The 27,738-nt window shown below is 47.9% G+C and overlaps 1 protein-coding gene across 1 annotated transcript; it reads left to right on the top strand.

Annotated features, from left to right (window-relative positions):
- Window positions 1-27,738, top strand: slc24a4b (solute carrier family 24 member 4b; the record flags this gene model as incomplete). Its single annotated transcript, XM_079753256.1, has 17 exons — window positions 1-184; window positions 5,303-5,413; window positions 17,748-17,824; window positions 19,576-19,650; window positions 20,116-20,200; window positions 20,363-20,466; window positions 21,393-21,467; window positions 21,565-21,590; window positions 22,151-22,204; window positions 23,396-23,487; window positions 24,830-25,005; window positions 25,269-25,413; window positions 25,962-26,128; window positions 26,399-26,513; window positions 26,968-27,080; window positions 27,327-27,392; window positions 27,592-27,738. 17 exons carry the CDS (start codon window positions 1-3, stop codon window positions 27,736-27,738), a joined length of 1,812 nt encoding a protein of 603 aa, XP_079609382.1.

Below are 27,738 nucleotides of genomic sequence, written 5' to 3'. Positions count from 1 at the left end.
ATGGAGCAGGAGCAGGACCAGGACCCGGGAGAGCGGGAGAACATGAACGCCTCGAAGAAGAAGACGGTGTTTGCCAAGATGTTCAAAGTTCGCAAGAGGAGGGAGATGCTTTTTGTGCAAGTGTCGTTCGTGTGCAGCATCCTGTTCGTGGCGTGGAGCATGTCCACCCTGCTGACAAAGACAGGTGAGTGGGCTGGCAGAGGTGGAAGAGACGCTGAGGCGCGCGGGGCATGAAGGACGGCAGAAGATTCTGCAGTGTAATAATCCTTCAGCCTCGCAATGAGGATGACAACTGTTCATTCAAATGTCTGACACAAAGTAGGCTCTCACCCACCGCTGTTGGGCATTCATTATGGAGGGTTGGGAGGGGGATGTTCGGCAGTGTCGTTTGCAGTGTGCAGACCATGTGTATTGGGCATTGGATGTGGGCCCGTTTGGACAGTGCGGGTCTGTTACTATCCAACATGCGTATGCCGGGTGTCTTCAAGGTGCGAAGGGTCTGCAAGTGCAGGGGTATGCGGTGTTGTATACAGATCTCATGCAGGCATGCGTCCATCCCACTTCGTTCAAAAGTGAGATGTAGCGGTGATATTGCATGCCTGTATCGGCGATATAGGTCACAGGATGGTTTCTCTCTTTCCCCGCATGTCGGGGTCTGCGCCTGTTGGTCCGTCTGCCGCAGTGTGCGCGCTGCTGTCAGACGGCACGTTTTTGTAAGAAACTGCAAAGCGAGACCGTGGTGTCCCGTTATCGCGCCTGTTGTGCACTCCATCAGACCGCACAAACTGAACCGATGTCGGGATTTATTAGATGTTTTTACGGCGTGTCATTCTGTCAAACCTCCTTGTTCGTGCCAGACGCGGCAGAACGGGCAGGCGCGCGGTGCATAGCGCTCGTCGCTAACGTTGGCGTCGCCGCGTTTCGCCCGCGGCGCCGCGTTACACACACACACACACACACACACACACACACACACACACACACACACACACACACACACACACACACACACACACACACACACACACACACACACACACACACACACACACCGGATCACCTCCATCACGCTCCGGCATCACACGCGTTAAGGCGCCACACGCGGCTCGGGAGGGATGCGATTACGCAGAGGCCACGCATAAACATTTGAGGGGAAATAAGCATGGGGTGGGGGTGGGGGGCTCCAGCTGAACGTTGGCCCAATGTGTTGTTCACCGAACCGAGCGATACACCGTGTAACAAACCTCCCGCGGTTCAGATGGCTGATAATCACGCATGATTGTGTGCAGCGTTTTGTGCATTGAGCGTTTCCCGCTATAAGCGCACCGCGATCGCGTTGGCAAGCGCGCGCACAACACTCGCCATCCGTGGCGGTGGTGGTGGAGGTGCGGTTGGATCCACTCAAACCGCATGCACTTGCTAAACGCTCTCTCGCCGTGGGGGGACGGCGTCCCGCGCATGTTATGTAATCAACGGAGGCAATTAACCTTGACGTGTCGCCGCCAGGGGAGAGCGATCTGACCGCTCATCGAGAGGCGACACCTCTCTCCAGCTAGCCTCGTCTCCCCGCCGAATAGTGTGGTGGTCCGGAACTTAAACATGTATGCGTTATTACAGATGTTATCGCTTTAGCTTCAGTTCATTTGGCCATGGGAGATGTTTAACCACCGCGTGACAAGTGCGGTGGTCGTGCAGGGATGCTGGAGTGTTCCCTCACTTGATCCATTCCGTCCTCAAAGTGCTTTTAACCCCTGACCCCACAACTCCCGGACCCCGATGGTTGACCAGCCCGGTCCATCTGCGACCGCTGCTGCTGCTCACTCGAGGCTTGGACGCACGCGAAAACGATACGAAGCCCACTATGGCGGATTTGTATAGGCCTGTATCAGACTTGGTTGTAACCGAGATGTTTTATTAATTACATTAAGTCCAACAAGAGGCTTAACAGATTATTACGTGATGATATCCTGCATAACAGGCCACACACTAACAAATCTCTCATCTCCTAACTGCTCACTATGGGAGCCAAAAAAAGCCAACACCCCCCCCCCCCCCCCCCCCCCCCCCCCCCCCCCCCAGACAGCCAATGGGGTGGAAACCTGCCTCTTCTGGGCCCATACATGTCTGTGCCCTTCTACAGAGTGACGGCACTCCCTTTGCTCTCTGACAAATTTCTTACCCCGACACTTTACATAAATGTTAGTGACATCTGAACTCACTGTATGTCCTGTCCTAACCCCCCCTTCCCCCAGCCTCCTCCTGATTGAAGTGCTGTCATGTTCTGAAACATTAGAGCAAGACATCCAGCGTGTCTGTCGAGAGGCCGGCGTCCTGTCTGACACCTATCTGATGGTGGTGTGCGCGTGCGCAGCCAGCAGACTGGCCAGATGGATGGACTCTGACGCGTGGCTCTTGCCCGACCACGGCCGTCGGAAAGGGGCCAGGCTGTGACACTTTGTGTCACACTGACTTCAGGGTGGTTAGCGATGTCTGCGCAACGGCCGGCCGGAAACTGTGGTACTCGGAGCAGGCAAGGGCAATATATATCGTTCGTATGGCTCTCTGCAGTGGCATGCACTGCACTTGGAAGTGACAGGAAGTGATTGTCGCCCTTGCTTCCTTCGCCGCCTGACCCGGTCGGAGGATGACATTACCAAAGCCTTCTTCCTGTCTCCCCTCTCTCCCGCCGTAGATCCCACTCCAATCTCTCACCTCTCTGCGGTTGATTTGTTTTCCCATTTCTTTTTTTTTTTCCTTCCGTCTCCGAAGCGGTCAAATCACTTTTTAGTCTTCCTCTGGTCGATGCTCAGTCACCCGCCGAAGCATTGTGGTTGTAATGAGTTCCCCCCCCCAACTCCCAACCGCATCTGTATGCAGCCGCAGAGCCGTCTGACTCCCATGTGTTGACCATGAACACTCGGCGTCACTATGGCTGCGCTGTGGACAACAGTTCACAATAACTTCTCAATTGCACCATTTATTTTCTGATTAATCTTGATGTTTCTTGAGAAGGGTTGATTTGCTTTACAGTGATTAACCGTGGAGGTGTATAGCATATTTTCTTTGTTTTAGTTGGATGAATGGTTTCTTTATAACGGCCTCCATGCCACTTCACTGTAATACAGCTGCTTTAAAGAAAGTAGCATTGGGGATGTAGCTCAAAAAGATTCTCAGATTGTATCTCATTTCTGATGGGCTGCTGAGATCTGCCCACTAATGCAGTCCTGAAGAGAGCAAACGCATTTAAAATAAAAAAGCGAGATGGACCAAGTGTTACCATTTGGAGGAGTTACTTCAGTGCTGTGACATTAATGGCCAGTTTTAACTGCTTTTTATTTTGGGTGATCATTTCCCCAAAACTAAACATGATGGGAATTCCCAAAGCTTGGGCCCAACACCCGCGTTTAGAACGCTGGCCATTACCGATTCAGCATGTTGGCCAAAAGGAAACCTGATCCCACATCAGCCAACCACCACCACTGGGTATGGGTCACTGGGCCCATGTTGGTGTTTTGTTGGCACCTTATTTTGATACGCATTTTGTATTACTAAGGTATCAAAACTTTGCCTTTTTTTTTGGGGGGGGAGATACATATTTATTTGGTGTGCGCTACATTGGACAGTGCATGGCTGCAATGAGGTCAATTTTAAACTGGGTTGTTTGAAATGAAAACTACAACTTTTAACACTACTATGAAATTAAACTCCAAACTGCAACATTAAAGACTACTGTGACAGTGCAGGCCAGCTGATTACTAGCAGAGAGGCAGAGGAACTACAAATGGTAGGGGAGCCCCAGAGGGATTCCTGCTCTGAATCGTTGCGTCTTGAAGTAGGCCCTAGTCCAAATGATAATGTTGGCCCCATGGACGTTGTGCTAGGAGAACAGAAGCCCCCCTTGGAGTCATGATTGAAGTGTGAGTGAGGGCCACATACAGTATATATCAACATGATTGGGCTTTAGAAGTTGTAGGCTTGCTATTCCAGAGCTCGGAATGGTCAAATCGCATGGTGTAACATGTATCCTTGATTTCAATCATACGCCATCATGCAGAGGAAAACTCATTGACATTGTGGATGTTCTTTGGACACAAGTGGTGTAACATAAGAACCAACTTGATCATTAATGCCACTGGATCCCCACTAGCCCTTTTGGTTGATAATACTGTCATATGTTGATGGGGTGCCTTTTCTCTTTTCCATCATTTTTCTCAAAATGGATGAACAATGATGGATTGGTCGGTGTGACCGCTGGCAGATATGAGTGATGGTGCATTTCTGTAAGGTTTGTGTGAGGTGAACTCCTCTGTGTAGTGTAACGTGACTCTCGCAGGCCTGGTTCTGGTTTTTAACTGAATTTGGCAGGTGGAGCGGTTCGTTTGAGGGCAGTAGTGAGTGAGTGAATAAAGCAAGCGTCGTGCTCTCAAAATCAGTCATCAGAGAAATGTTTTTGATTTGAGGATGGTTCAAGTTTAGACAGTGCTTGAATATGGGGGAACGGTGTCTTTTTTGTTTTACTTCTTTAATTTAAGTTTCAGTGTAGAAGGTGCCGTGCGCAGAATTAAGTAGTGGAACGGACTTGGCAGAAATGGAATGTGATATTCATGCGTTTTTTAATTGGTGTATAATCCCATGAAGTATGAATCATTGTGTTTTCTTTGTTACATTTTTGAATAAGCCTTTTATATCTACATAGGGAGCTGTTCCTCTACCACGAAGCCCGCCATGTTTCACCGCAGCACAGTCTCCCGGAACAGAGAGAGGCCGCGCTTTTAATTAAAAGGCGTCGCTATCTTACTTCTAGTTTTAAAGACTAAATAACTAGCATACAATTTACATATCCATCAAGGAATTTCATAACTTGACGCTTTGACTTCTCTGCTCGATGCCGTCATAGACGAGTCATTTTGGAAGTGCCTACTGGGAGCTTACAGGACGGCCCGCCGCATGTTGTCCTACGTTGTGAGCAAGGGAGGGCTAAACATTTGGTTAAAATCTGCAACCTCGCCACTAGAGGCCGCTAAATCCTACCCGATTCACCTTTAACTTTTGCCAGATACCCCCAAAAAGGCAACATTATAAAGAAGCAATCTAAGCTTCTATCTTTAAATCTAACAATCTGTTATAGATATAGTTGAATAATCATGTATCTTTTATTCTTCTCTCTACGTCCATTCTATGGAGCGGAAACAGTCGCTCACAAATGACAAAACAACTTGTATACATTCATGATGAGGCTTGCAGACGTTGACTCATGGACTCTCTCTCTCTTACCTCCCCCCCCCCCTCCCTTCCCCTACAGGTCATGGCATGCAGGTGCATGGCCACGTGGACCACGAGCACTGGGGCCGGCGCCTCATGTCCTCGCCTACCGACGGCAACCAGACTGAGTCCAAGAACTGCACGGAACCCTGTAAGCATATCGCCAGAGACCACTTCCTCCTCCTCTTGCATGCCATCTCAGATATCTGAGCCAACCAAGGAAACATTGTTTCATCAAAGTCTGATCCCAGCGGTAACCAGGAGCGTTTCCATGATTGCACGCTACAACTTCAGATCTGTACGTAGTAACGAGGTACTTCAAGGGGAAAACGCAGCCTGCGCGCCATGTCGAGACACAACAACAAAGGGAATTAAACATTCCTTAAAATGAGCTGAGGAGGAGTGGGAAGCGGCGTGTTGCAGAGCTACGTTTAGCGTGGGAGAGCTAATGTAGACCTGGAGCAAGGCTGTTAAAGTTTAGAGTAGTTTGTATTTATATTGGATTTTTACTTTTTGTTTGCAATATCCAATTCTTTTTTTCTTGTTTCGAAAGGGAGATTGCTATTTTCGTTAATGTAGTATTTTCTGAAAAAACTTGGGTTTAGTTTCGATGTAGTTTTGATCCTTGGTGTTAACATGGGAAATTTCACAGGGTGCGATTCAAAAATGCATTTATTATACTTGGACCAAACCTGTCACAGCTAAAAAATTGCAAGATGGATGGGGAAAACGTGATACATTTTCTTTGATTTAAGAGAAAATGGATCAAATTAGTATTTACAAATTATTCACCACACCCAGTTTTCGTTCACGATTTCAACCGTGACCTGGAGTCTTTAAATTATGTGAATGATAATAAGCACTGGCAGGTCTTAAGGGAGGCAAAGAGGCAAAATCAAGGATGTTGTCTCTGTCCCTGGCTACAATAAGGAGTATTAGTTTGTCGCCTTTTTACTTACAGGCATGTGATTTAAATTGTTAGTGTGGACTCTGTCGGTCATTGTCTTGTTCTCTCCAGTCTAGTCCTTCGTATCATGCTAACAGCAGTCGGCACCATGCACATAGACGCCACCTGCAGTTCTAAGATCATTACGGAGAAAGCCTCCATCCTCTATGCTATTCTTGCACAGATTATAATTATCCAATGTTTGTATCCCATTATGGGATCCTTCTGTGCTTGCAGAAGTGAAGATGGCGAAGCTGCTGGAGCTGCACAGATTGATAATTTGTGTCTTGTATTTATTCAAATATTTCTCACTTATTTTATTCATTTATTTCCGCAGTAGTCTCGTTGCAAATTCTCCTCGCAATACAAGAGGCATCAATCAGCATACACAGCAGCCGTATCTGGCAGTTATCTGATTTGAATACGCGCATAGCGTGAGCCCGACTCAAAGGAACGCTGCTCACCCGCCCGCTGGCCTCTGTAGTGGAGATAAGCCCCACTGTAGGCTTTCTAAGAATTGATTATGCTTATTTCTATGGCGTTGTGGGGTTTGCATGTGGTTGGAGAGCATCGTATGATGCGAATCCGCTTCAATGGGGCTAGAATGCACTTCATGCGAGGGAAGTACATGAGATGGCAAGATGCCATGCAGGCACTAGCCCTGTGCTCTTAGCACACATACACACACGCAAAATAAGTGTGCACACACAAACACGCACAACTGAAGTCTGCACTTCGACTTATAAATGCTGGTCAGGATGTTTGGGCTATATCATTATATCACTATAGTGCATGCTCAGAGATGGTTCCGTCGTGGAGTGCTTGCGGTGTGTTCAGCAGTCATCCAAAGGTTTCGATTAAGGCAAACGTGCTGATGGATCAGCCCCCCTGCCGGCACAGTCATTAGTCACAGTTTCTAATGGATGGAAACGTGAAAATGAATGGTTTCACCAAGAAATCCCTTCAACGTACGTGGTTTTGCGTTTTAACATTTAAGTTCAGCGTGAAGGAGCAAATGGGTCGTCTTTTTTAAAACGAGATGACTTTGCTCGTACAAGATGCAATGTTCCGTTTTATTTTCCTTTCAGCGTCGGCGGGGCTTTCCGTAGATTTCACTTTCAGCTCCGGAAGGAGCCTGGAAAATAACAACCCTGCATAATAACAAATCTTTTGATCACATGAAAGTCCTCCGGCCCAGCCACGCCTATGACAAATGACGACGCATTTAGATTTCTGCCGTCGTGACGCTAGCGGTCACCCTGTGAACTATGGCTCTGAAATTCCTTAATCGTGCGAGAAAGGGATTAGGCCCTATTGCCCTTTTTTTTTTCAATTTTAATGGGTCGGCCAGATTATGTTGTTGCAAAAACCGCAAGTGCTTGTAATTTATTTTGCCTTTAATCTACATTAAAGTCATACAGACTGAGAAAGGGCACAGAGTGAGCCGGACCGAACACGCACTCTGACTCTACCACGTAACAGGGGGATGCAAGGTGTTGTTGCTCTGCATTAGGAAGGTTGCACTGAAATACAACATAGTCAGCGCATTCGCGCTCGCCGGGGAACCCACTGGGTGACGACGAGGGGAACAAATTGTTTGGAAGGCAATCTCATGTGCTATATTTAGGTGTTTTTTGTGGCCAAGCGGCGAAGAGCTAGCCTTCTTTCATTACTGCTCACAGCAGGGTGAGATCCCCTTGTGTTAATATATATATTTATTTTATACGCCCAGTTGAAACAGATGCCATGGTCTGAACAATCAAACGCAGATAGACTATTATTATTATTTTTCCGTGTTAACTTAATGAGCAGGATTCCTGTTTATCTCGCCCCCCCTTTGCCAGCACCATCATTAGTTTAATGTCTTGCTGCGCTCCGGTCATGTGATCGCCCGCTATTGGACTGTTCTTCTGCGGAACGTCTTGGGAAGTTCAGACATGCATGTGCTTCCTCCACCCCCCCAGTGATCTACGACTGTCATCTAAAAAGTGTAGATGACAGTCGTAGGTCTGAATAAATAGGCAAAAATGTTGACTTCTAATCCCCACCGAGTTATACTTGGGTAAAAGATGTATTTTAGATGGCTTTTCCCTCAGCGGTGCAGCATCACCTTCTCTGCCTCTATCCAGTTCCCAGCCACATAAGTTTTCCCATTCAGTTTTATAGTCTGCTTCTTCGGCACTGGGGACATGTCTGACTGGAGGTCTATGTATATTTGGACTGCAGTGGTTTCTTTGAACTGTGGCGAAGCCCAAAAAATATCAAAAAGGTTTTAAAATATTCAGAAAATGGGTCATGTGTAGGTGGTGTACATACGTGTATCTGCATTTGCCTGGAATTGTGCAAGGCAGACCAAACATGACGACGGTTGACGAGAACCACGTAACGACTGTCGCTTTCAATACAGACTCCCTCAATCTTGTCATAATATTGCAAGAATATCGCATGTGTGCAACCCCATTGGTGCATCGGTGAGTTGCACATGCAAGGTTCAAAACAACCTGCAGTGGAGTTCACCACTCTCCCCGTAAATGAACCGCAGTGCTCAGACATCTGGAGATGCAGGGACCCTGAAGAGCTTGAGGACTTGTGTTTATTGCGTATTTGGTCATTCTGACGTTTCTTTTTTAAAAAGGGGACAAGAAGAAACATGAGCGAGGACTCGGCCGCGGCGTCCTTATTAGTATTTTCAAAGCTATGATTCACACTTTCCGTGCCTTCAGGTGCCAGCCCCCCCCAAAAACAATTTCCTTAACTCCTAAATCACTCCCTAAAGATTGAGGAAGCGAGGGCCGAGCGGAACCGCTGTAGGACCACTAATGGAATGTGGCCCCTTGCCTTCTGTGCGGTCAAAGCATGGACATGTGAGGCTTCTGGAGGTGGCAACTGGGAGTGGAGCTGCAGAAAGGAACTCTCTCTGACCCTGCACTTTTCTTCCTTCTGAGAAATTGAGTTGGGAGTACAGCTTTCCCTCTTCATCTCCCCCCCCCCCCCCCCCAAGCACTGCTTCTACCTAGGGACATCTTGTAATTTGTGGTAATTGGCCATTTGTGAGTGATTTTTAGTCCTATGCAAATCTGCCCCGACTGTAATTTATAAAGTGAGTATTCCCTCACACAGGGGTGCTGTGCTAAATCTCGGGTAATTCTGAGCTGTCATTTAATCCCCCCCCCCCCCCCCCCGCTCACGCCCTTCGCCAGGCCTTCATTTATAACTGCATTATTTATTAACCGTAGAGTCCTAGGTCGTACAGACGTGATCATTAATCACAGAAAAGCATGTGTGCGATACATTCATTATTTGCGCTCACATTAACAACCTTACGCATACATCACGCAAACGCTTTGATCGGGGTTCTTCTCCGTGGCTCTGAGGAGGCAGATCGCGTCCTCCCTCGCGTGACCGCACCGCCGCGCCCAGAGCCGTGTTCCAACATGACCGCAGGACCATACGGCGGAGGTGCCCCCACGGGAGGAGGCGCTCGGCTATTAATAGGAAACGACGTGGAGCATCAGCCTCCCGCCGCGACGGATGTGTTCCTGTTCCTGCCCGCACCCTCCGGAGTCGTCGTCCCCCCCCGCGCTGATTCGGTAACGTTTCTTCCTCGTTGTCGTCGGTCGGGTCCCCCCCCCCCCCCCCCCCACTCTGGCGTTGGCGTTGGGCCCGCATGTTGGGGGCGAAGTCGGAGCTCGCCGTCACAAGCTGGTGTTATTATAAGTGTTTTCTTTTTACATTTTTGGTTTGTGCTGAGTACCGCATCTAAGGCGGTGCTTAATCAGGCTGCAGTCCTGTGGGATGCATAGATTAATCTGAGCTCACTCCCTTTTTAAAAATCATAGTCGTTTTTTAATTTTTTTTATTCCCTCCTTATCCTCGTCTCATTTGCTTGATCCCAGCGAGGGAGTGTTCTGTTTTTCTCTCTGGTGGTGCCACGGCTAATGTTGTTTGTGCCCGCCTTGGGATTCACTAGAGAGCTATTAGGCTTTTTTTTTTTTTTTTTGCTTTATTTTATATTTGTCTTCTTTCGGGCTCTTTGTCAAAAGAGACGCGGCGCAGTGTCCAAGAAGGCCGTATTCGCACTGCTGCTTCATTACCGGGACTTGTTCAATAAATGTGTGGAGATCATGTTGTGTGGCTCTACAGTAAGCTAATGCTGGTGCTGCATGGCTGTTAAAGGAGAAAAGCCTGCCGCCAACCCCCTGTGACTTTAAACGTCATGGATAGAATGCACATGGGACTGATGTATCACTTAAGATGTCAGATTATTTCCCCACCTCCCCACATTAGCGGACGCCACTTCCTTCTTCAGTGAACCACATTAAGCCAATTGCCCCCTTTTTTTCTTTTTTTTTTTGTAGCGACAAGCTTTTGAGTCATCAAGGAGTCTCAGAAGCAACGGTTCCCCACTGCGCCGTGCCAGCGTCTTTAACAGTTACCGGCACTGCTCGGAGGAAGAGCAATCCCGACTTGGATCCAAAAACTGATGAGTTTACACAGGGACACAGAATATTAAACAACGCACGCTTCAGTGTTATTCCGGCGCCACAATTGTTCTCCTCTTGGGTTGATGTGACGAATTCAACCGTGTGTGTGCGTGCACATGTGTGTGTGTTTGTGTCCCCCGCCTAAACCCCAGGCAAGTGAGCTAATATGGCGTGGGGCAGTGGGGGCTGGCTTCCTGGCGGGCAATCTGAGAAGAACAGGACAGTGGAGCAGAACAACAAGGCAAAGGGGGGTTTACAGTGTGGCTGGGTTTGTACTATGGTATAATCCGTTTGGATTTGATTATTGTGGTTTCAGATACGCTATCAAACTAATCTGCTCATGGGGCAGAGGGGCTTGCAGGTTTAAAAAAGAAAGAAAAAAGCAATGTTATATTTGTTTTAGCATTGGAAGCACAAATGGTGTGAAAGGTAGGTGTGTGTGTGTGTGTGTGTGTGTGTGTGTGTGTGTGTGTGTGTGTGTGTGTGTGTGTGTGTGTGTGTGTGTGTGTGTGTGTGTGTGTGTGTGTGTGTGTGTGTGTGTGTGTGTTGAACCGTGGCCAGAATCTGCTGTTACCGCTGTGCCAGGTATGACCGGTATGATCTTGAAGTTTGTTTACGATGTTCTTTCCGACGGCACTGCCAAAATATGTTATCTTTAGTCCCTTCATCGCAGGTGGTTTCATAGTTTCAGAATGAACATATCCGTGGTCTGGTCACGTTTGAGGAAATCGCTGCATCGGCAGCACCATCCGATTCATGAGATGAATTTCTTACCCCCAACCCCCATATCACAGGCTTGATGACTTGCGTATTATTAATGCCCAGTGTAAACTCTCCCAGGGGCCACAGTATGTTGACCTTGCTGTCACTACATGTCACTTTTGATGGCACAGGGTGATAGTGGTCCAGCAAGGACTGCTGTGCGTTCTGGCGTTATATTTTATCTTATTTTTCTACTTGATATGTGAATCGATTTGTCCCCGGCCTGCATGGCAACCAGGCTGGAACCTTCAATCTTGGGGGCGCAGGCCCACTGCACCAAAAATATAAATCGGGTCTTCCGTAAAGTCTGTCGGCTGTTCTACACCGTACTGCTGTGATTTTTGGGAGCACACTTTCCTCTTTGAATATGGTCTGTTGACCCAAGTGGTCTGCAAGACCGCTTAACTAGAAAGGGTCCCTAACTGAACACATCGGACACCCACATACTCCTCTGTGGGTACCTGACCATAGTCACTGAGTTCTGTAGTCACATTGGTTTAAATAGTTTTATTTGAATTCTTCAATTATAATGTTTTACTAAACTTTAATGGCGAGTTATGGAGTCATGCAGCAAGTAAAGGATGCCTACTGCAGACCCACATAGACTTGTGACCTCCCTTACATGGTGCAACAAGGAGGTTTACACAATTCATGAAAGAAAATGTAACGGCACATTTAGAAACAGAAAATCCATGTGCTGTTGGCAAATTGTGAAGGTCTTTCAAAGGATAATTGAACTTAATCTCCATGGAGGCTTGGATGAGGTGTGAAATGGGCTCAGTCTACACGGGCAAGGGTGCTATATATCGTGAGATTGTTCAGCCCACCACCACCAGGGACTAATGGTGACCAGCTACACGTTCAGCTCTGCAGGCCGGTCGCTTGATCGAGCCCTTGCTTCTTACCAGGTCTGAGTTGGATCATAATGTACACCCCAATTTTAATGTGCGTTATTTTGTTTTCCCGAAAAAAAGTCAATAGAAAATCCCAACTACAGGGTTCAACGTTGCTAAGCAGCGCACGCCGTCCGTTTTTGAACAACCTGCCACTTTCTCTTTACGTTCTCACATCCCGTTCACTGGCTGTTGCCAAAACACGACCATCCAGTCAGTGTCACTCCTGTTCCTCTAGCACGGCAAGCTGTAAATGGCGTCTGTCGGGTGCGACTCGGCACTCATTGTTGTGGAGCCCCACGCGCGCTAACCGCGGCTAAATGTTCACACTCGTCGCTCCTTTCCATCACAGCCGACCGCATGCGCTCTGCAGCAGTGTCCCCTTTAGGTTACTCAGCCAGCAGCCTGCTGGTCCAGCGAGCAAGTCTGCCTCATTCAGCATTTCTCTCCGCCCACTGATGCCGTGCGTGCGTACGTGCGTGTGTGTTTGTCTTTTTGCGGTGGCATTTTTTCGTTTTGTTCACCTGAACTAAGCGGCGGTCATGCTTGTGGGCGACCCGCTTGTTAACGCGTCCCGCATGCCCAGGCAGGTGGACAGTGACGCCCCGCCCCTCTGTCCTTGCTTTGTTATGTGTGGGTGCTGGAGCACATCCTGCTCCTTCCCTCGGCGGTACCTGGTCCTGCCAGAGGCTCCCTCCTGAGCTAATTGGCTACTTATAGCAAAGATCTGCCTTCCAACAATACACTTGTGTCATGGGTCCAGCGCTGGGAAGCTGAGGCTCAATTTGTTGCACATCATGACGGTATCGTGGTTATCCATCATGCGTCAACCGTACACGCCCTCTGGTGAATCGACAACTTCAGTAAACAAAGACTCGGCTCAACTTGGGTTTGCTGGCACAGGCCAGATGTAGAGGATTAACATATATAATATTCAATATGTAAATGTTTTCTTAGACCCTGTAACTTTTTAGCTGCATCCATCATTTTGACTCCAAACATTTCTTCAAGCGAGGAAATTTATTCACTTTCTTCGCTTGATTGAGTTGTGGGTGGATGGCTTTTATATTCTGTATAAATAATAAACAAAAGGTATGACTGAGGGGGAAAAAGTTGTGAGGGTTCATAGAAGTTAATATACTGATGTTTATGCTAGGTTTTGATTCGCTCGGATTCCTCCTCAAGCCAAAACCTTACCTGCTCTTTGAGAACTGGTAGGCTCCACCTGCCTAAACTGACGACCACATGTGCTCTCTAGCTTTGGCCGTTTACTACTCACTGCACATCACTGGAGAAATAATGGCCTACTTTATTGACTTGGCAACAACATCATAGGTAGTCAGGCTGCTGCCTGTTCTCTGGCCATTACCAAGCTCATCCACATATACCCCCTTTCCACCAACGCAAACCAGGTGCTGGTGCTTGTTCAGTGTTTGTTCCGCACGCCAACTCCCAAAGAACCAGCTTGATTTTCCACAGACTATAGGGCTAGAGCAGAGCCACGTCAATGTGTCAGAGCATTCAACCCCCTAGTCCTAGCAACGCTTCAGGACGTTTTTAAATAAACGCAAAAATGAACCGTTAAAAATACGCTAACCCAGTACTAGTAGTGACTGGTTCTTGTTTCTGGACCGGCGTAGTGTTGGTGCTGAGTTGGAACCTGTTTGTCTGGCCCAAACCAACACTGGAACCGCGTTGGTGGAAAAGGGGTAATAGACCAGTGATCCTCACCCAGTGTGGTGCGACTCACTGGGCATTTTGAGAGGGTGGCAGAGCATATGCCAATCCTTAATCTATAGAAAGAATCCCAGGGATTAAATATTAATGAATGTTTCTATTTCATTGAGTTTTGCCCTAATTATTAGATTTTTGTCTGCTAAATGTTTGACATTACATGCAGGAATTGTTGCTAACTGCGATAATTGTCAATTTCCTAACCATTTTTGGTGTGGGGTGCAGGGTTGTGACTTGAAGACTAATGACGCATGTGAGTGCTGAGGCTAGACGAGTTTTGAACCACTGCCAAATACAGTCCTGTTGCGCAACAGCGGATGACGGTGATGCATCTTAAAGAGGAACAGATTAAGAATTAATGGTGTGAACTGACCAAATGGCTTGCCTTGATGGCATTTGATTCACCGTAGTCCAAACATATTTGGCTTTAGTTTTCAAAAGTGATCGACAACAGAATTACGTCACTTACTTATTATGTTGAGGGTTATCAATGTGTGCATGAAGCCAATTATGTTAAATAAATTCCACTGCAAACTTGAGGGTTTTCAGTCAATCGATTTCTTACTATTCTTTGAGGCCCATTTGATTCGAGTCTATTTTCCCTCCTGGCTACGTAGCCAAACCATTGACCAATTAACATGCATTCACATTGCCAAGGAGGTGACCGAACACATACAAACACAGTGCAGTGTCCAGTGGATACGTCCCTCTGTGATCCTAGTTGCTTTACGCTTTTAGATCCTGTTCATGACTTTAACTATCCTTTTTTAATCTGAACTGATGCCTGCTGGCTGAGAGAATCCATGACAACATGGCCATACCCCCCCAGAACCACAATACGTTTTCTTTCTCTTTTTTTTTAAGAAAAATAATAGAGCAGAGATTTCAATCCCGGCTCCATTACTACGATCTGATCACTTGGCAATACATAGTGGCATCTTTACTGACCGTCAACTGTCGAGCTCAATACATTCCAACCCACAACGATTTACCTTCAGCGATCGCTGCATGTGTCTCTCGCACACACAAGCTTTTTTTTATTTTTTTGTTCTCCCTCTCTCAGATGAGGCTATTCTTGGTGCCTGCTTTGGACTCATCATTTATTCAGGGGCTACTTGATGTTTCTGCTGTTCGCCGGTCTGTATTCACCGAGCGCCGTCCGCGCACAGCAGATACCGGCCGTCGAAGCTGGTTCATATCCGGACCGACCTCTGGGGGAGCTCAGTCCAGAGCGAGGGGGAGTGAGACATGCTTCACTCCACCCATCAGTCATCCAACACCCTGCGAGCAGCCTGTGTGATTGGCTATTTTTAACAGCTGTGGTCGTCCGGGGGTCCGGCAGGGCAGCACCGCTGGGACGCCGTGGTGGTGGCGGCGGCGGTAGCATTAAATTATTGATTTGGCGCCACCGACTTCCCACGCGGGCGACCTTGAGCACAGAGCTCAGCGCTGAGGTGAACGGGCTCTCGGCGTCGCAGCGGGCAGGCATGCGGGGTATATGCCGCCCAGTGGGGTCCGTCACTCCCCGTCAAGACCACTGACTGCGCAAAATAGTTTTGCCTGTATTCATGTCCATAAGAAACGTTCTATTGTAGCAGTTGCTCTTAACCCACCCCCTTACTTCATCCCACCCACCTTCCCACACACACACAGCAGAATCTGCCTTGAACACACGCTCGCACACAGACACAGACAGCACCTGCCATGATCCTGTCAATATCTCCTCACAGCAGCAGCACCCCATCACTTAAGGGGGGGCTCTGACTACACCCTGGAAGGTTTTGCACCTGTGGCAATGCCTCGCTTGCAGGGGGCATTGATTTTGCAGATGATATGTGCTGTTCAATTATTGCCACATACCACTGTCGGCATTGAGCTAAATCAATGGAAGGGTGTGCGTGGGTTTTGTTTAGCAAAATGGTGCAACCTTTTTTGTATCATGGGCCTATTTTCCTTTTAAACTTTCAATAATTTCAGACATCAACTGCAAGTTTGACAGTTTAGACGGGCTAATCAATCAAGTGACCTTGTGACCTTGTGAGAAGCAAACTGCTTATGGCTATGTTTTATCGTATTTTTCTTCCATAGCTTGATATTTAACTTTTTAAAGTCTGAGGGAATGTGAAAGTGACATCGCAGCAGAAGGGAAAGCAGTCAGAACACATCAAATGGCTTCAGAATGGCAAACGCTGGAGGCGGCTTTGAAACCATTTTGGATCCAAATCAAGGCCAGGGTGTGAAAGATCCATTCCATAGCCCTGGCCACTGGCCTGTTTTTCATTTTTTTTGCATAATGGCCATTTCTTCCACAGCTGCAATGCCATAACGCTAGAAACTCATGTGTCTGCTTTTCGAGCGGTTGGGTCCAGGGCCCGAGCCTGGGTAATGGCTATTCGAAATCGGCGTGCCTGTGTGTGCAAAGGTGTGCCAAATCAGTCATGCATGCATCCCCCGCCACTAGGGCTGAGCTTGGGACAGGTGCAATCACCAGTCTCAGGTGAGAGCTGTTCCAATTCCCCCCCCACATCCATATGGGCCCAGACTTAGAGTCTGTGTGTGTGTGTGTGTGTGTGTGTGTTCTCTCTCATTGTCACGGGTTGTCTTCTTCTTTTTACATTATAAATGTGTTACCCTTCAAAGTAGGGCGGTGTGCGTGCGAGAGCGCTCTCATTTGAATACCGCCCCCCGCCCGGCCCTCAGACTCGCGGCGCGCGGCGGTGCTCGTTAATCAGCGGCGTGACGCGGCTCCGCGGTGGCGTCCGCCCGCGGCCGTGCACACGGTGATCCGTTAGCGCCGCGGCGCGCCGTCACCGTGACCTTGGTCATGTGTTTTCCCAGGAGGCGGTAAGATGCTAGGGGGGAAGAGGGGGGGGGGGGAAGAGGGGGCGGAGGGAACAGGGGTAGAGGGAGGGTTGACTCATCCTCCTCCCTGGCGGTGGGAAGACGGAGGCGGGCGGGGCTGTCGCGGCGGGGGCTAGCCAGGTTCAACCCCCCCCCCCCCCCCCCCCCCCCCCCCCCACACACACACACACACACACACCATGGCGGTAAAGGCGGACCCAGAGATCTGAGGCGTCTGCTGGGATCGCTCTCCCACTGTGTAACCTGGGGGGGGGGGCAACTGCAGTAGCCAACTGTGCGCCTACTCTGCCCACCCACTCACACGCTTGGACACAGTGGATCTCAACATAGCTAGTCTTTTTTTGTATATATAGATATTCTTTGGGGGGGGGGGGGGGTCCTTTTTGATTCAGTTCAGTTCCTCCCCATCCTGGCATGTGAAGCTGTATCCAGGCACTGGGTATCCCTGGGCGCAGGGGATTGCGGTGACGCAGGCAACCGTCTTGCATTTTTAAAATAATTTTGTGTGTGTGTGTGTGTGTGTGTGTGTGTGTGTCCGTCCAATGGGAGAGCTCTGTCTAGACGGGAGTACTTCTCCCAGACAGAACCATCCCAGCTTCCCAAGCCAGCAGTGGCGTGCACACACACACGCAGCCTTGTGCGCACACACAAGCAGTCGTGTGTGTGTGCACGCGCGCGCGCACACACACACACACACACACACACACACACACACAGTGCTGCACACACACATGTCTTGTGCACTGAGGGCCCATAGGTGCAGCTGGCGTGTGTTCTGACGGTGACATGTTCTCTCCTCCTCAGCGGTCCACGAGTTTCCGGAGGACCTCTTCTCCTTTGAGGAGCTGAGGAGCGGCGCCATTGTGCTCCATATCATCGCGGTAAGCTGTGTACTCTACCCTCGTGTTTTTTATTTTTGGCTAAGTTTTCCCTGTTTCTTGGCTGCACCCGCAGCAACTGTCAAAACACTCCCCGAGGAGCGGTTAAACTGTAACCTAATGCTTTTTGTACCCTTTTATATTTACTTTTTTCCTTTTTTTTTTACAGCGCTCAAAATCTTGTTTTACAATGTACCGTTTAGCGCGTTCGTAATGCCGCGGTGGCTTTTCAAAGTAATCTATTTTTCCAATGGTGTGCATCGGGGTCTGGGGAAGGGAACACGCCGCAGGCTAGGCGTTGGGAGTGCAGAACAGGGCAGATTAAGCCCAGATTAACTTCCACCGCCGTCTACTGAGGTGTTCGCCGCCACGGATCAATCGGCTTTGGGTCGAGGTTTCATCGAGACGTATAAACCATGTAAATATATGTACATGATGATGTGCTTTTCATTATACTTTGCACTTGCACAGAAAGGGAATGTACACATTGAACAACAACATAAAATGTTGCATTATCTTCTACCTTAGGGGTGAAACATTTAATTTGCAATGGGCCGGCTAATCAAAAATACATTGTCTAAAATGTTGTTATTCTAAACAGACAAATCTGGTGATTTGCTCCTTGGCAACATGGTTAGTTATTCTCTCTAACCATCCCCCCACCACCCCCTCACCCCTGGGTCTGCTGATGTAACTCAAAGCCTGGAGCCACCTGCGGATTTCATCAGTGAACCACAGTGAAAGCAGAGAGATATTTTATACCTCCAATCACAACCCTTGTGTCCGTGCCCTGGCTGTTACGGCCCTGTGTGGTGAGAGGCTGGGGGGGTAGGCAGGCGGTGTACCACTATTTGCAGCCATCTGATTGATGGTGCGGGGCGCAGCGTCGTAAATTTCCTCCCGAGATAGGGGTCGAGAGGTAACAACCCGTCGATACTCCGAACAGCGGCCGCAACAATGGGAGAACGCAGACACTCGCGCCTAGTCTTAACCAAAGGCGGCGGAATGACCTCCTCTACCCTCTGCGGGCCCCAGTGGATAATAATTCACACACACACACAGACACGCACACATACACATTAATGTTACATCGTTCAGGGAAAGTGGTGTAATCATAGCGCTGGCTGGCAGCGTGCAAACACAATGCGATGTCTACATGCAGCCCTGGCAGCGGCTAATGCACGAGAAGCCCTCCGCGAAAGATAAACCATGATGGAGGACATGCAGATTTGCCCTGCGAGGCGATGATCAGCGTGAACGGCTCCCATCCATCCGGGGCGGGTTCCTGTCTCTCAAACTCTGAGCTCCGTCAGCGAACGCAAAAACGAAATCCCTTTTGACTGATCCGTCAATGACACCACAAAGCAGAGTTTGTGCATTCTCCACACACGCTCACTATGGTGCTTGCTAGGCACCCGGTGGCGATTTAGCCACGACTTTTTAATAGACTGATCTGGCTGCAATATCAGAACAGAAACGCCTGCAGGGTTCTGCTGGTGACTGCAGTCCTGCACTGCCCCCTGTGGACAGCATAGGGAACGGCAAGCATGCGCTGAGACGTTAATGATGTCGCAACCAATCTATAATTAATATAACTCACAAAGTGGAAGAATTAAACTTTTTGTCTGTTATGCAATTCCCACACCCATCACCCGACTTAATTGTCGATACATTTTTCGGCATCTTTTTTGCACACAGGCACATGCACACCCCCCCCCCCCTCAAATGTTGCTCATGTGCTTGTGTCTCCCCAGGCTCTCTACATGTTCTTGGCCCTGGCTATAATATGCGACGACTACTTTGTGACGTCGCTGGAGAAGATCTGCGAGGTACCGATGCGTCTTGTTATTTATTAATTTATTGTATCCTTCACTCTTTCAGTGTTGCGTTTGGTCTGCATGAGCAACTGTGAGAAGCCTGCCTCCCAAAAAAAACATTTTGACACATTCACACACTCCAGAAGGACTACGCACTAGAACTGGCGGCCTTTATAGTCTGTGAGAAGAGCAACTGAATTCTACTGGATTTTTGTTTAGTGAACTGAACATGCAGGTTCCCAGAATATATATATACTATGATGTGCAAGGGCGGTATACCCTCGAGTTTGCCTTTAAAGTTTATTATTTGCTTCACTGGAGAAAATGCTTTGTGGTCAACAGTTTCTAAAAGAATCCCCAAAGATTTTCTCCAGCAACGCAAATAAACCATTAAAGTTCTGGGGTCTTCAACTTGAATGGCTCACTGGAGAGCATTTCCTCCTTCTTTATTTTGGTGCTTTTTGATTCTTCTTCAAGAAACTGGACCTGAGCGAGGACGTGGCCGGGGCAACCTTCATGGCAGCTGGCAGCTCCGCACCAGAGCTATTTGCCTCCGTCATCGGTAGGAAACACACAAACACACACACACACACACACACACACACACACACACACACACACACACACACACACACACACACAGAGGGAGGGATACAGATGTTCCTGTGTGGTTCACGTTTGCTCTTTCTGATTGGCCGCCCTTCCACCTTGCCGCCATTCGCAGGTGTCTTCATCACCCACGGAGATGTGGGGGTGGGGACCATCGTGGGCTCAGCTGTCTTCAACATCCTGTGCATCATTGGCGTCTGTGGGATTTTCGCTGGACAGGTGTGTGTGTGGGACGGGGGGGGGTGGAGTATTGTTTGACTGCATTGCTCATTAATATACAGAATAGAGAGCTGGCTCATTTGCAGCAGGTTTTTGGGGGATATTTGTTTTGTGTAGTTTCACAGATTTTGTTTTGGCTGGAGGGGAAGCCATCTGCTTGGGTTGGTTTTACTCAGACGCTCCAACCTCTTCTGCAGTTTCCTTTTGCTCCATTCGTCTGAGCGGGACGCAGTGCCTGCATTTGAATGAGCAAATATCTCAAGAGTGTGCATGTCTCGCTCTCCGCCAGAAGTTTACTTTAAATCATTACAATCTTTGCCCTCTGGATGAGGCTCTTATCTGGTCCCCAAAATGCACTTTTACAGTCCTTCATTATTTTGGTTATGCAATCAACACAATTGGTTCATGGTTCGTTTGGGGACTTAAATTAGCTGCAGGGCGAAAGCAACAGAAGTCGAGTCGCGAAACCTTACAAAAAGGGATAGAAATGCAAGAAAACCTGTAAAACAAATATAATCCATACAATGACCCTGTCCTTTGAAAGCGACATATCCCTAAAGCACACCATTTTTTCTAGAATGTTTGAAAGGGAAGTACAGTAAATGGCATCAAAAATGTAACCGCAATTTAAAATGTATTTTTTTTATTTCAACAAATAATAACATGAGATATGTTGTTATTGACATAAATCAAATGGCAGTGGCGTAGCTGGCAAAACGGATATAATAACACCCTTCAGAGTATCTGAAAAGACAAAAGTAAACCAAGCCTCCAAACAGACATCATGCCCCCACCGCCAGGAACACGGGGCCGGTGGCAGGGAGGGGGGGGGTGGGCGGATGGTCGCTGAGGATTGGGGGAGCAAAGTGTCACTTGGCTGAAATGTTCCCTGTCCCCCCCCCCACACACACCCGGGTAATGATCAGGTGGTGATGCTGACCCGCTGGTCCGTCTTCAGGGATTCCTTCTACTACACCCTGTCCGTGGTGGCGCTGATCGCAGTGAGTGGGGAAACCCTCGATGGGGCTTTAGTGTTGTCCGACGCAAACAATGCACATTTGTAATCCTGTTTCTTCGCTCTTCTTTTCCCCCGTGCAGTTCATCTACGATGAGAAGATTGTGTGGTGAGTGGGCCAAACGCTTCACTTTTCTCCGGGTTGTTGCTGTTTGATGTTGGAAACACAAGTGCAATGCCATTGATTTGGCGATGCATTGGATCGACTGCCAACTCCTCCCGGAGAAACGTTCAAAAGCAACAGCCTTTTTTTAATTTCTTTTTTTCTACATGAAAGCTTTTTCTACACAAAAATAATATTTAACAGTCCTCCCTTACAATTCATTTTTCAGTCTTTTGTTGTCCCTTAGGTGTCCCTTAAATGATTGAGGAGAGGCAGGGCATGGAAATAAATTCATACTTTATTTAGTTAGCAATGAAAACTAAATTTAATGGAATTAAAAGTGCTGATTTTAAGGAATGTACTTTTTTTGCCAAGAAGGTTCAACCAAAGTCGCTATTAATATTGTCAAAATATACGGGCTTGAACGAAGGTCATAACGACATTAGCATACATATGAAGATTGGGTGTTTATTGGAAGAAATTGCTGGAGTGCACAGTCTCTAGAGAGTAATGGAGATGCAACGTGATTTGCTCTCTCTCTGTCTCTCTCTGTCTCTCTCCCTCAGGTGGGAGAGTCTGGTGCTGGTGCTTATGTACGTCGGCTACATTGTCGTCATGAAGTGAGTTATTTATGTAAATGCCTTCTCCTCCATAAATGTGACCTCATTTAAAAACGCAGGCAGGCTGACTAAGAATGATGTGCTGCATGTGCAACGCATACCAAGACACACACACACACACACGCACACGCACACGCACACGCGCACGCACGCACGCACGCACGCACGCACGCACGCACACACACGGCCCTCCACAGGAACCTCCCCATGTTGCAGGTTCAGCCGGTTACACTGAGACCACTGGGGGGGGGGGAGATGGTGGGGTCAGTTGACCCGGCCGGTAATCTGGTGCACACTGCGGCAGCCTGCTCTCTCCTCACGCCAAGAGTTTTAATCTCTCTCGCTCACTCGCTCTCTTTCTCTCTCTCGCTCTGCCGCCCAGTCCGTAGTGGCAAAGAGCACACTTCCCCTTCGTAACATTTGGAGAGGAGGAAGTAATTCCAGTAAAGACAATAGGTCTTCCTCCGCCATTACAAAACAATATAACACTAAGACGGCTCCAGGAGTGATATTTCAGCTGTAAATCTCCACTCCCCTATGGTGGAATCCTGTCTCGTGTTTTTCCCAGAGCCTGTACTGTGGGGTCTGCTGTGAGAATGTGTTAAATGTCCGTTGTTAATGTGAGCTTGCACATTATGACAATGAATATGCATGATATGCCTGCGTTGCGTGTTCCTGCTGCACCACTGGAGCACACAATGTGTGATCGGAGGATTGCCCAAAGATGTCGACGGGAGCTCATGTCCCCTGAGCAGCGGGGCAGCAGGGCATTTAAAGAACGCCGCCGCAGAGTCTGCACATGTGCAGTTCATTCAGTATTTCGTCATGCAGAGAACCTCTTGTAGTTGTGTGGTCTTTGGTCCGTTGGTACTGGTTGGGTTGGTCCCCTAAATTTGGTCTGAATACAAATGTGTTCATGTGTCAATCGATGATTGACAACGGTTAAACTCGGGTTTGACCATTTGACTCTGATAGACCAGTGATTCTCAAAGGAGGGGGGTGTTTTGGACGGGGGCTTCGCAAGCTAAAAAGATTGAGAAACAGTCATATGACACACGTAGCAGTCAGGTGGTCTGAGCTGGGTGGAAAGAAACCTAGCTCGCAGACCTACACTCACAGCCTCAACCAGCCTTTTGTCCAGAGATCAAAATGTCTTCTTGTCCTACCAGTTCTTTATTGGTTTAATCCCAGGTTCAACTCGAGCATGCAGAAGTTCTTCACCGGCAAGCCCGGGAAGACCGTGGCCAACGGTAACGCGGCGGCCAGCAGCGAGATGGAGGACGGTAATGCTAGTTACTATGTTTGTAGTGACGACCCATCATGGCCATTGCTGTCCGCAGGTAAGGTTAACCAGACAGGCGGGGAATCCCCAAGCCCCCCCCCTTCTCTCTCGCGCCCCCACCTCCTCACCCCTGATTAACCGGCCATGCTGGAACGCCAACTAGGAAATGAAAATATGGCTTGAGTGGAAAACTACGCTTGGTAAGGTTTAGTCACCATGGCTTTGTTATTAGCAGCTCACAATAAATATTGTTATAAGCAACATGGTTAAAAAAGAAAACAACAAGAAAAGTAAACTTCAGGAAGTTCGATGACTGTTATCTTAGGCCAGCTGGAGATTTTCCTATCAGCCATATTTATTTTGACCTTACAAATTTTCCTAGCTCTCTAACCTATGGGCAGAAGGGTTTTCTGCAAAGCTTTATTAAAAATCTTCTGTGGCCATTGGTCGCTTCTAGCGTTTTCCCCTTCTTTATACTGTCGGTGCGCCTGTCTGCTTAGCCTTACTAAACCTGCTTGCATGCCTTTTCTTCCATGTGTCGAAGTGTTTTAACGTGTCACTGCTACCCCTCCTCAGCTCGGACCCGCCGAGGACCTGGGCAGTGTTTTTTATTATATTCATCAGTAGAAAGTTTGCTTATGGGGGATATTTATGGTACAAGGTTTAATTGTGTAATTTGCATGCGTAATGAGTCCAATAATCAGTTTTAAGGACTTTGCTGCATTTTATTGCTGCACGTAAGCCTGTTTGGACCTTAATGGGCAGCTAATGTTTAGACGGTCAACATTTGCAAATCAGCAATCATTCTAAAATTCTACTCCTCCAGAGTATTAAAATATTCAGTTGTTGTAGGCATTGACTGGCACTAATATCTTTATTTCTCAATAATCCTTCATTTTGGGGTATGTAATGTCTATTAAAATGTCTAAAGCTTGCCTAGTAGTAGTTACACATTTTTATTCAGTGCTTTTAGGTTCCAAGATACCAATTAAATACTTAAACAGGCACTCTGTAAATTTTCAATTGCAGCTATTTACTCAAGCATAAAATGTTGTAGTCCAGCAAATTCTTTAATTCCCCTGTGAAGCTTCCTCACTTACGTTTCAAAATTTGTGGTTGAGGCCACCCATTGGTCCATTGAGCTGTGCGTTCCACCCTTCAACCAGTGTCAAGACCTTATCACGATGGAGATCACCGTAACTGTAGCTACAACTTCAGCCACTAGAGGCTGCTCATGTGAAAACTTGCATAGTGCAGATTTAATGGTGTAACTAGTAAAAGGGCAACTGACATGCTCTTCAAACATGCTGCAAGCTCATCTTGTTTGCCCTTTGCTTCTCTAGTCAAACCTAGCCAAGCCTCGCAATTCAGTCGTGGTTCAGTGGTCATGGTGGACGAGATCATCAACGCCAGCCCACCCAAGTACCGTTTCCCAGAGGCCGGCCTCCGCATCATGGTCACCAGCCATTTTGGACCCAAGACCCGGCTACGCATGGCCAGTCGCCTGATAATCACAGAGGTACAAATGGGCTTTCTTTAGTTACCGGTGAACTGTTAATATTATCTCCCTTTTTGAAGTGAGTACTTACTTGTAATGCTTCATCCCTTACACTAAAAAGTCATATAAAAGTTGAATCATGATGATGTGCATTGAAATCTAGCATGTGTATTGTTGCGTCATCCTTTTGTTACCTTATTGCGTCATGCTAAAGCTGGCTTTGCAGTTAGGCTAGCAGTTGGCTTGAGTTTGTTTGACTGAGTTTATGCTTTTATGCTTGTAAGCGCCAGAAGTTGGTCCAAGCTGCCAACGGCGTTGAGACGCAGGTCATTGACGGAAAGGTCAACGACATTGAGAACGGAAACGTCCCCGAGGACAAGCCAAGCGAGGAGAAGGAAAACGACACCATCTCCCCCTTCCATATTCCAGGTAGTATTTATTTATTGATCTGATCCATGCTCTTTTTGGTTACGGAAATTGAGAAAAAGGTGTGGCATGAGGGAGAAAGGTGAAGTTAGCATGCCCATTCACTGATTAATTAGTCTACAGAATGTGTTCTGATCAAAACGCACCATTTCATCGGCCTCAAGTGTGGACTTCAACTTCAATTCTCTGGAGGGCCTTCTGGAAATGAGTGGATGGCCTCGTATCGTGACTCTAGTGATCATTCTTCTTGGCTGCTCGCAACATGGCCACCTTTTGTGTCTGTCAATAATTATGGATGTGGAAAATTAAATGAGTCATGTTAAATGACATACCAGCCGATCCATTCAAATGAAGAGCTGGGCTCTTCCAGTCTGAAGGAGTGGGAAAAGTAACCTTTTAATCAACCAGGAGCCCTGGTTGCATGTAGCCTGTTGTGTTAACGTTGTTGTCAGGTGTGCTGCAAGCAATATTTTTTTTGTCCAATCATGTGTATGTGGGGGTGAGGGTGAAAAAAATACTCAAACAGACCTTGAACTGTGTGTCCGTTGCAGCCGGCATTGGCAGCAAGGTTAAATGGCTGATTTCCTGGCCACTGCTTCTCATCCTCTTCTTCACCATCCCAAACTGCGCCAAACCTCGTTGGGAGAAGTTCTTCATGCTCTCCTTCATCCTCTCCACCGTCTGGATCGCTATCTTCTCCTACCTGATGGTCTGGATGGTGAGTGTATATAAGTAGTTGGGGAAATGCTGAATCACTTGAATTGGCCATTTGCCTAATTGGGACGTCTAAACCGCATCACTTCCTGTGTGAGAGCGTCACTTCCTGCCAATGGACAATCTAGCTAATCAAATTATACATTTTTTTCTTGCATCCTAATCTTTGTTTTTCGATTGGATTTATATTTTGATTGGGTATAGACAAGTCTACTACAAATTTCAATTGTAACTACGTTTGACAACGCTGACTGCTCCATCCCATAATGTGTAGGTCACCATCATCGGCTTCACCCTGGGCATCCCCGATGTCATCATGGGCATCACCTTCCTGGCCGCCGGCACCAGCGTTCCCGACTGCATTGCCAGTCTCATCGTGGCGCGCCAAGGTTGGCAGTAGTAGTATAATACTTGTGTATTAAAGTGTGCTGTATGATCATCAGTGAAGCGCTCAACACATGAGGATATAGCCAGCCAACAGACAGGTGTTCAGCGTGTTTTACTCTTAACTCTTTTATTAAGAGAGCTGTTGAGTTTCAATTCTGTGCGTTTTACGTCGGAAAAGCTAGCATCTGATTGGCCGCACTTCAAGAGGTCAGCATCAACCTGGGTCAAAGCTGAAATAGTCTGACCTCGGAGCACAGCTTCACATCGGAAATCGGAGCGTTATGCTGCACCTAGGAAAGGGTCAGTGCTAGATTTGTCTTCCAACACTCCATAGGAATGTTGACTCCATAGGAACACATTGGCAACGCTGCCAGCGTGGTGACCACTTGATCCACAGCAGTATTATTAGGGTTGTGTATACAAGCTTGGAACGGTGGTCTCATCCGTCTGTTTCAGGGCTGGGTGACATGGCGGTGTCCAACACCATTGGCAGCAACGTGTTTGACATCCTGGTGGGTCTCGGAGTGCCCTGGGCCCTCCAGACCATGTGCGTGGACTATGGCTCCGAGGTAAGCGGGTGGGGGTCTGACGTCACCTCCCAAACAGTGACGCAGAAACAGTGAAAAATGGGACTTCCAAGCATGCCGCTAATCTTAGAATATCTATCACCGTGATCTCGGTGCTCTTTAGTTTGTTAGTTATTTCTGTAAACAATTTGGACATTGGCAAACATTGTGGGATACAACAGTAGAAACAAAGAAAATTGTGCGTCTTCCCCTGCTTGCTGATTTGGTGCGCGTCTTCCTGTGTGCTAGGTGATGATCAACAGCCGGGGGCTGGTGTACTCTGTGGTGCTCCTGCTGGGCTCCGTAGCTCTCACAGTGAGTGGAATTGACAAACTTGCATAAAAACCCCATATTTTATTAATGGCCAAAAGGTTTAAGACTGGCAACAATGAACAAAGTGAATCCCTCGTATCGAGGTGAACCACAATACATTCGCCAGGTTTGTCGCCAGAGACACTGCGCTGTACTGAGCTGTCTTAGATCGGAGCGTTACTGATGTGAGCTCCTCACCCAGGTGCTGGGCATCCACGTGAACAACTGGAGGCTGACCCCCAAGCTGGGCTGCACCGTGCTGGTGCTGTACGCCATCTTCCTCTGCTTCTCCATCATGATCGAGTACAACGTCTTCACCTTCGTCAACCTGCCCATGTGCTTGGAGTAG

Source organism: Pollachius pollachius (genome assembly GCF_949987615.1).
Source record: "Pollachius pollachius genome assembly, chromosome: 16".
Classification (NCBI taxonomy): domain Eukaryota; kingdom Metazoa; phylum Chordata; class Actinopteri; order Gadiformes; family Gadidae; genus Pollachius; species Pollachius pollachius.
The sequence above is the reverse complement of the archived record's forward strand: the minus strand, read 5'-3'. Positions and strand labels throughout refer to the sequence as shown.